Raw genomic sequence first — 10,338 nt, forward strand, 5'->3', positions numbered from 1 at the left:
ACTCCTACAATCTCTACTACTCATTTAGAAAGGAGATCTCAACAACTTCCCTAACAAAAGGGAACCGTTATCCACCATTAAAGGTGGAGCTACTCTAAAACGTGGTTATCGACTCTACATCCACCACTATAAATACACAGACACCCCAAGTATACTTCGAATCCGATCTACAAAAATCTGCCTAAAACCCTTGTTAACTTAAGTATCGGAGTCCCTTGTAGGTACCATCCTCCATCTCTTCACGAGGAACTCGAACGGCAACATATTGACATCAGTAAACATCGAACACTACCCCAAAAGAGTTTAGACCTCACGTTCAGCCCAAAAACAACTCGGTTTCAAGTAACTCTCGGAACAAACACTAATAGAAGACACAATTTATTTTTTATTTTTTTAATTATTTTTATTAATTTTTTATAATTATATTTTTTCCGAAACTTTTAAATAAAAAGTTAAAAATAAATTAAACTTTTATAATTTATTTTAATTTATCACTAAATAAAATACAAAAATTTAATTTCTGTGTATCTCATCTAGCTATTTGTTCTCAAGCATAGTTATCAAATTCGGCTCGACTCGGTCGGTTCGACCAAAAATCTGGTCACCCAATCATCTGGCCGGGCCAAGCTATTTGTCGAACCGTTTAAGTAATGAACTTGGTGAAAACTGGTTCGACTCGGCCGTCATGAAAATTGGTGACCGGGACCGATTCATATAACCCGGACCCTTTTTTTTTAAAGGAAAACGGTGCCGTTCTCTTCATCACTTACTCCCCTGCGCTGTGGTGCCCAAACCTAGAACCAACATCCATCTCACCTCTCTCTTCTCTAGCCACTCTCTCCCAGTCTCCCTCAAGCTCGTCGCTGGCTCCTCAAGCTCGCGTCGCTCCCTCAAGCTCGCGTCGCTCCCTTAAGCTCGTTGCTGCCTCAAACTCGCGTCGCCGCCTCAAGCTCGTCGCAAGCTCTGTCGTGCTAAGTTCATCTTCCTGCTTCGGCCATCAACGCTTCCTCCGCCGTGAGTCTGGGTTTAGGGTTTCAGCTTCGGCCCAGAACTTTCATCAACGCTTGCTTCGTCTCTCTGAACTCTGAAGCAAAGTTCAAAATCACCCAACCAAACCCTAGGTTCTCCCTGCAATGGTTCTGCCGTAGTGCTGTCGCCGTCCATGCTGTCGGCGCCTACGCTTCCTCTCTTGTAGCTCGGCGTCCTCCTTCCCCCTGTCCCCGTCCTCCCGGGCTTCTCTGTTCGAGGCTTGGAGCAGCTTGCCGCCGTGTCGCCGGTCGCCGTCGTTTCGCTGGTCGTCGTCCGTGTCTCCGTTGAAGGTTAGTAGTACTGCTTTCACTTCTTGGGTTCTTCTCTTCCTTTTATGCTCTGTTTGCTGATTTTTGAATGTGAAATTGTGAATGATTAATGAAAATCAAATAATTGATTTTGTGCCTCTTTTTTTAATTCCTAAAATTTTTGTTGAAATTTTCTTGCTGCTGCTAAAAATGGATTAGGGATTAGGGATTAGTTGTTGCTATTTTGTAATTAGGGATTATGCTATGTTAGCTTTATTGATTTCAGGTTTAGTGTGATTAGGGATTACTTGTTGCTGTTTTGTAATTAGGGATTATGCTCTGTTAGCTTTATTGATTTCAGGTTTAGTGTGATTAGGGATTACTTGTTGCTGTTTTGTAATGTTTGTTGCTGAATGCTAAAATGGAAATCGAATTAAATGCTGTTTGTTGCTTCCATATATTTTCTTTGATAGTATTTTTCCGATTATAAATTCTGGTTTTGAGTCAAAACTTTGTATTTGTTTTGTCTGTAGTTTGATTTGAGATCATTAGATCTGATCCGATCCTATTAAGTTCAAACTATGCGTTTGGATTTTTGGTGTAGAATTGTTGGTTACCTCTTTGAAGTGTGTATTTCTTGTAATTGGATCTGTTTTGAACTGGATTGTGATTTTATGCTGCATTAGGTGTTGATAGTTCATCTTGGGTGTAGTTTTGGGATCATTTACTTGTTAATTCTTGGACATTCAGTTTAGTAAGGATCTTCTTGTACAAATTTGTTATCTTTCTTTAGGTTCCTTATAGATTTATTGGTAATAAATTTATATAAATGCTGGATCATTTTGAACATGTCTGTTGGCATAATTTCACTTTGTAGTATATATCATTATGTCTTAAATGGTCTCTGAAGTCTTATCTTTGAACGAGGTGTTTTTGTACTCTTTATTTTTAATTAGGCCATTTTCAAGATGGAGTATTAATTTTTTTTTTCTTTTCATATATAACATTATTAGCTGTTTTTATCTGTCTAGGTGGCCACAAGTCCACAACTGAAGGAATATATAGGTTATGTAATATTTCTACAGAGATTCAGGCATAAATATGATCAAAACTTCTGTTGGAATATATTTCATTTATTTGTCTATAGAGATTCAGGCATAAATATGAACAAAATTAATATTTGATTATTATTATTATTATTATTATTATTATTATTATTATTATGTTTGTAAAGACTTACATTTTAAATTTTAATACATAATTTTAATTTTATTTATATAATTTTATATATATTTTTTTAATTATGGCCGGGTCAACCGGGTGAATCAGTGACCACTAGTTGAACAAATGACCCGGTGACCCAGTCATATGACCGGGTTGATTGCCGGTTCGGTTCTGATAACTATGTTCTCAAGTGTCATACCTTTTTGAGAACCGATCGCAGCCCTAGGGCACGCAGCGCACAAGGCAGCCACGCACCCTCAGTCCCCTCACCCTAACGTACGGCGCCACCTTTCCCTCTCAGCCCTCTCTCTGTCTCTCACCAGCCACCGTCACCACTCACCAGTCTCAGAGTCACCTTGGTCCGCGCCAAAGCTCCTCTGTTCGACTGCTTCTCTCACCTTCACGGCCACGGTGCTGCACTGCTTCTCGGTGACGACGACCCTCAGTGACGACGACACCACCAGTGGCTGCAAAGTGCGATGGCGCTTCTCTGCTCTATTTTCCCGGGCTGCTGTCCCCGGTCGTCTTCTTCTTTGCCACCATCAGTCAGCCACTAGAAGCCCCGGCGAAGAGTAACGGGATTTCACTGTTTCCCACGTTTCCCACTCATGGCTGAGCTTACTTCAACTCCATCCACTTCTAACAACGCCAATTTATCTTGTTTCCAACTGACGGTTACTTATGCTGCTTCTCATTCTCATTCCAATTTATTTGTTCCCCTAAGTATTTTTCCTCTTTTCATTTCTTCATAGTTCTGATTCTTCCTGTGTTTTCCGTATGCGAAGGTTTGCTTGTATGAATGGTGGCTGGTTAAAGCTAAACATGGATTCGAAGGAAAGCAGTTAGCCATTGGAGGCATTGCATCAAAAACGTAAGAAACTTAGCTTGATTTTGTATTAGGGTTTTTCGTGACCTTGTTTTACCTCCTTTAATGCATTTTGGTGATTTGTTGAAATTGCTTTGGAGTAATGTCTTCCTTGAAATATGTAATCTGGTAATTGCATAACTTGATTCCGTGAATCAGAGAAGAATTAGTGCGTGTCTTCACCAGTGCTCCCATTGCGAAACGGCATGATCTGTTCTCTCTTGAGACCACAGATGGGGTTTATATTATCATAAGGGGTTTCATTGACAAGCAGCGCACCATTGATAATGGTTTCCCTCATGAGGTTTGTAGCCATTACTCATTGGTGTATTCTCTCTCTACTTCTCTACTTGATTAATTGCGTTTGCAAATTGATTCATTACATGGTGGTTTGGGAACTTCATATGGCATCAATATGTATATTCTGTCTTGGAAGAGATTTATACTTGCATCTACCCATGAATTCCTTCATAATTAAGCAGTTTAGTGCTTAATCTTGTTGACAAACTTTTAAATGATGGGTCAGCAGTAGATTGGATGGAAACTATTAAGTTTTGGTTTGCGAACAAGCATCAAAACAATGTAGAATTTGTATGTCTTCCCAATTTGATTTTTCACCCGTTTTCTATGTTGCTAGGTTTTCAATCATTTCTTATTTGGTTTTCCTCAAAACTGGGAAAGTTTTGCAGCAGATTTGATTAGGGATGAATCAACTATTGGCACTAATTTGGGTAGTGCTGTTCCTAAAAATGTATCATCAATTGATCCTGAGATCTTCTCTGCCGGTAAATATTTGGATGATGTTGAATGATTTGGTTCTATGATTATTTGCATTCACACGTCTTATAGTTTCTTTGATATTTTATCATTTCGTATCTCCAAGATCTTTTGTTATCCAGCTTGATGTTTTAAGTGTTACAGGCACAGCTCAAGAAAAATCTATCCTGTCTTCTTCGAAACCTTTAAAGGAAGCATTTGGAGCTCATGGGAAGCCACATGCTGAGGTTGAATGGCATGATTCTATCGCTACATGTGGGGTTAATGCTTCTCAAGGTAGTGGCAGCATTAGATGTGTTACCAGGTTTCATAACATGAAAGTCTGTCAGCAGAAGCAGCTAGCTTCTGGAATTACTCTCAAACATCCAGAGGAACTGAACAGTCCAGTGACACCAGTTCAGTTGCAATCTCTGGAAAAAGTGACTACAGAAAAAGTAAATACACCGTCGGAGCATCTCGATGAAAGCTCTACATCTAGAGTTTCTAGCACTTTATTTGAAAATAAAGAAGACTGTTCTAGGAGAAACAAAGCTACAAGTGAAAAAAGTCAGATCACGTGTGAAAGAAAAAGGACTAAATCTGCCACTGCAACCAAATATCCACGAAAAAGGGGTTTAAGCCCCTCGATCATTGGTGAGAAAGAGAAGATATCCTCAGTGTCTGCTCTATCAAGTTTCAAAAAGTCCAGATCAGGTAAGTATTCCCTGTTAGTTATTTCCCAGTTCTCATTCATAAAAGCTAAATCTTATTTGGCCTAGAGATACGTAATGCACTAGTGCACTTTTCATGCACTTACTAATATTTCGCTCGATGTTACTGTTAATCTTCTTGAATTTTGTGCTCGAATTATATTGCAGGAAGGTTGCTTCTACCACCCCTAGAGTTTTGGCGTAACCAGATACCAATTTACAATGCAGTATGTGATATCTTTGGTTGATTTTACAGCTTTCAATTAGCTTTTTTTTTTTTTTCCTGACCCCAGTATTTCCTTTACTTTTATTTATGAAATGTATATGTCAGATTTGGTTAGCACAGAAGTTTCGTTACTACCTATTTTCCACTTTTTCATTTTTTTTATGTTACCATCTAGGACCATGAGGTTACAGAAATTCAGGGAGGTGCATCTGTGGTTCAATAGATAAAGGTTCTTCAGCATCATTGAGCCGGTACTTCTTTTGTTGTAAATCAATAATTTCCAGTTGAAGATTCAAATTTCCCTTGTGTAGATGCTTCGTTGTTTACATTTGTCATTTTTCTGATAAATTCATTCCTATTATGCTGCCTGATCAGTGGATGCTCTTGTACTGTAGCTCATGATATTTAGCAAGTGGAGGTCAATCTGTGCTAAAGCTAATACAAAACTAAGATGTTAACTGTTACTAGTTTGAAGAAAATCACAAAATTTCCTAGGAGAATTTGACATATTTTAGAGGTAAGTTGGAATATAATTGAAAATTTTGGGTCTTTGTACTGAAACATTGTTGTAGAACTTCTGTTCATCTAGGTCTGTGGTACAAAACGGATGTAGGATGCTTGAGAGGATTGTTTGATGGTAGTTTGTTTAACCTCATAGAATTAAACAAAATAAACAACAAAAATAAGTGTGGAATCTAAACTTTTTTGAAAACTGAGCATAAAAGGACAAGTATTTCTCTTGGGTGAAAAACCAATGCTGTTTAAACAAGTTTCATCAACAACGCAAAAGACATGGGAAGAGGGATCTAATTGGAGAAATAGACAAGCGGGGATACATTGCAATGCATGGACTCCAGATTTTATTGTTTCTTGTTGAAAATAGTCCATGTTATTTGGAAGAGTCTATGCTTCTTTGCTCTGTGGTACATAAAACCTAATAATAGACAAATAGTATATTTTAGTTTTAGACTTATTGAGTTATAGTTCTTACTTCTCACTCCTTATCAGGTCAACAAAACTCTCAAACAACTTCATCCCTAGCTCAACTGAAATTTATAGAAACTTTAGATGATAGAAATAAGATTTATTACATTTAAATTGGGAGTATGCATTTTATTAGTTCAACTCACTTGTCAAATTAAATACCTTGGCAGTTAACTGATGCTCTCTGTGAAATGCTTTAGATTTGTTATATACAGGCATGCTTTCTTCTTTATTAGTTAAACCTTGCACCTGTCATTATATCGGCAATCGCGACAGAAAATTTCTGTGCTCGCTACAATTATAACACTACACATACTTTCCTAAAAGACAAGCATGCCTATTTTTAATCTTTCAAGACAGGAAAATGCATAATAAGCTGGTTACATCGAGGGAGGCTTTTCGCTCACACCTTGATTATGTGAATGTCAACGTATTTCCTAATTCTGTTGGTTCTAGTGGTTGTATGGTCGTGGTAACAAATTTGGGTGGTAATGTGCATCAGTTGCAATTTGCAAGTTGTTACTTATTGCAATATAATTTAGCTGATTAATCTTCATTGATAAAAAGTTACAGTATTATACTGTTACCATGATAAATATTATTGCAAAACTGCACTCTTGTCTCTCCTGGTAGTGGGTACAAGTGTATAATTATTGCATTTCCATTTTAATATTACATTGATTTGAAATGGTTTCTTAATTTTGCAGGTTCATGATGTGTAAAGAGGCTTTAAGTATGGAGCTGGTATTCTCCGTGAATGTGAATAGGTTAGAGATGTAATGCTTGAATGATACGATGGTTAGGTTATGTAAATTTTGTATATTGATGATTGTCTAGCATGATTTTGCTTAATTAAATGTGTCAATTTAATTAAATCTGGCATGGTTTGTGGCTCGAATAGAATTGACAAAAAAAATGGGGCATTTTCTTTACTTTTTTTGGTCTTGGGGCATTTTTTAAAATCCTAAACCTTTAAGGAAACTTGGACCTTTTCTTAATATGGATAATTTATTGTGAATTGCAAGCTGCTCTCCTCCTTTTCTTAAAAGAAGCAGTAGTAATGGATAGAGTAGGGTAAAGTTTAGATCCAATCCTAATTTTATTTGTGGGATGATTTTTTTTACTAAAACTCAACTTATCCTATCCTTAGGTTTATAAGATGTCAATTCTAATTCTATTCGTCCTCAACTTGCAAGTATTTAACCAATTCTACCTACAGGTTGTTAAAAAAAAAAATGCAATATTCAACAATCTGATGATATCTTTGAGTTGTAATTTGATATTTATATATTATCAAAACTTTGACTTTTATATAAACAAATATATAAAATATCTAATTTAAGATTTTAGCTTGATGATTAAGAACTTTTTATATCAATAAAAGATTTTTGGTTCAACAGTCAACGCACCCTTAGCACATTTTTGAGATAAAAAGTCTTTAACCAATTTAGTCCATGACCCAAATATTCTTGTTTCCCGCCAAGTGGCGCAATGCACAGCATAGCTCAAAGCTTCATTTTTCAAAAATGTCAACCTTTCTGAGTTTCTGTTTTTCTCCTCAAACCCTAATCCCTAATTTCAAAATTGTTTATCATCTTAATGCGTGCATCTCCCACCCTCCTTCTTTCCCTATCCACCCTCACATGACCTGAAATGTTGCCGTTCGAGGAGGATCTGTTTCTGGAACCTTCATCATCTTCTTCTTCCACGAACTAGGTTTTCCCCTTCGAAGATTCCCATGGCACCTTCACCAGCACTGACTACGAGGTGAAGGAGTATAGGGAGCAGTGGATGAAGAACGAAGACATCGCTTATGTTGTAGTGAATTGCATGTGCCATTATGATACCGGGTTTAGGGTAAGCCTTTCTTATTGCATTAATAACATTTATCATAAACTAGTCATCTCAGAATGAGTAACAATTAGATTTATATATTTTCTATTGAAAACAAATTGGCATGATTGATTGCTGAAATTAGTGGAATTTTATGGTAAAATATTAGTTGGTTAGCTCATGTGCCTAGCAAGTAGAATTTGATCAAGTTTAGTACTTGGAAGCATCAATGACGATATGATGGGATTTTTTCATGTTTTTAATTCCTTGTGGCGTGTTGTTTGTCATTGCATTAATGCTGTGTTGTTTTCTTATATTGCTATGTTATTTATTCAAATATGTGTATCTTCTCCTAAGGCATACAAGTGGATGATGCAAAAACCCTGGTTCGGTTTCATTTCTAGCAGATTGCATGGGTAATGATTAATGAACAAAAAGTTTTCAAAGTGGCGTGGGATTTTTGATGATATAATTGATCATGGCTGTGTCCCTAGTGAGTCAATGTTTTGTGTATTAATTTCTGTATATCCAGTGCGCCTGTTCAAGATATTCTGGATGAAGCATTCATCATTTACAGTCATATGATTGAGGTTACCAACCTTGCCTTGGCTTGCATAATTCCCTCTTCGTGTCCTTGTAAGTAAACCAGGGAACTTTTCAAAGCATTACCTAAAACAAGCTAAATTTATCTATTGTAATTTAGTTGCAACTGGACTTGGTGTACATTACTACATAAAGATAGCAATGAAGGCCTAATTTGGCTACATAGTTATCAGGATATCGTAGATAAATAAAGGATATCGATTGAAGAAACAGATGCAATGTGCTGGAATTGAGGAAGGCAGGGACATGCTTTTATCCATATTGAGGGCTTCCATGAGGGAGGGGGATGCGGTCGAAGAAGGAAAAGCTTGGCTCAAATTTCTCCAGTCCAAAAGCAACCCCCCCCCCCCCCCCCCCCCAAAAATCACAGGCCACCGTGTATAAGATGGAAGTCTTCTCAAAGGTTGGTATGTTATGCAAGTCTTTGGATTTATTGAGGGAGATGCAGGGACAACTAATAGCAAGACATGATGAAGCACATACTAAAATAACTGAGATACTGGTGCAAATATTGAGAAATAGAACTTGTTGGTACTTGGTAGACATGATGACAGATTTTGTCAATAGTGGTTTGAAGACATTGGCACCATCATATGTACTTTGGTTGAGTTTACATGATAAATGGGAGCTGGAATTGTATCAGTGTCTGGAGAAGTGCCCTAATTCTGCGAATAAAACATGATACTATTGCCATCTCTGTGATGCACATCATCTTAAGTACATGTCTTGTAGAGATTACATAAAAGCAACTGAGACATATAATTTCATGTGCCAGAAAAAGTATGAATTGAAACACCATTAATGGAAAAGCTTGAATATATCTTGAACTTGAGCAGGAAAATTGTTAAAAAAACCAGTAAACCTGATGCTAATCAAAGGGTAGAGGGAAATGTTAAGTAGGTTGCTTTTAGGTGGTTTGCAGATTGATTCTGATGATGAAATGAAGGAATGTATAATCCATTTTGATTTCAATAATAAAACTTACAACCATGAGAGTAATATATATGGCTAGTTTTACGAGTGGCTGCATCCTTCTTGCAAGTTAAGTGATGACAGTCAGGAAATACCAGAGATATTTTGTATTGTTGCAACCTCTTATTTTGGTTCTATGCTGATCAGTTAGTCAAGGAGTCAACCTACAGTTTCTAAACTAGTAGTCCACAGGTGGATATCGCCTAGTGTTCTTGCATAGCGGTATATCTATGGTGGCCATAGAAGTTCAGCGGGAGAACGTTTTGATGAATATAAAGGGAAGTAACACAGGTGTTGACATCATTGTCAAAGGGTTAAAAGCCATGTACATCAGAAGTAAACAGGTCTAGAAATTGGTTGAACCTTATATAAATTATATGTTAGAGAATTTAAAAGATTTTCTTTAGTGCAGGAGATAATGCTTTAAGGAAGGATTCAATGGATACTCAACATAAATTTCAATAGTAAGTCAGATTCTGATGGATGAGGGTAATAATTCAACAACAATGATCATTGCCTTAAGAGCTTGCTGGACAAAATTATCTTTTGATGAGTAAAATTTGTTAATTTCCTCTGAATGTAAAGATAATGCTTGGTTTTGTTAATTTCCTCTGAATGTTTAGCTATTACTTGGCAGTGTAATATTGGCATTGCTGTGTTAATTGAAAGGCTTCATGTCATGATCAGGTTGTCGATGTCATGATCAGGTTGTTGATTTCAGTTTCTCCCTGAATTTCTTCTATTATTTCTCATGAAATTAATATCAGTGTAAACAAACAATTACACAAGTACACTCCACCAATACAGTCACTTGCCAGGTCACTTGTATGTTCTCACATACACTATACACACTACTATGTTCTATAGCTTTGTTCTTTCTATTTTTAT

General features: G+C 36.8%; 1 protein-coding gene across 8 annotated transcripts; it reads left to right on the forward strand.

The window, feature by feature from the left end:
* The first annotated feature begins 758 nt into the window (after nt 1–758).
* LOC107622621 (uncharacterized) lies at nt 759–10,130 on the forward strand. 8 transcript variants are annotated; one of them, XR_015907215.1, is made up of 10 exons: nt 759–3,175; nt 3,287–3,372; nt 3,526–3,670; nt 4,004–4,151; nt 4,288–4,836; nt 5,001–5,059; nt 5,234–5,309; nt 5,454–5,575; nt 6,750–6,809; nt 7,759–10,130. XR_015907215.1 is itself a non-coding variant. In XM_016324589.3 (8 exons), exons 1-7 carry the CDS (start codon nt 3,110–3,112, stop codon nt 5,279–5,281), a joined length of 1,101 nt encoding a protein of 366 aa, XP_016180075.1. In that variant the 5' UTR covers nt 759–3,109; the 3' UTR covers nt 5,282–5,309; nt 6,750–6,917. The 8 variants fall into 8 exon arrangements, 1 of the variants encoding a protein (XP_016180075.1); XR_015907219.1 differs by lacking the exon at nt 7,759–10,130 and having other exon boundaries at nt 759–1,326; nt 2,722–3,175; nt 6,750–6,917; XR_015907216.1 differs by lacking the exon at nt 7,759–10,130 and having other exon boundaries at nt 759–1,319; nt 2,309–3,175; nt 6,750–6,917.
* Nucleotides 10,131–10,338: the final 208 nt, after the last annotated feature.

Source organism: Arachis ipaensis, chromosome B10 (genome assembly GCF_059453495.1).
Source record: "Arachis ipaensis isolate K30076 ecotype BB chromosome B10, ASM5945349v1, whole genome shotgun sequence".
Classification (NCBI taxonomy): Eukaryota; Viridiplantae; Streptophyta; class Magnoliopsida; order Fabales; family Fabaceae; genus Arachis; species Arachis ipaensis.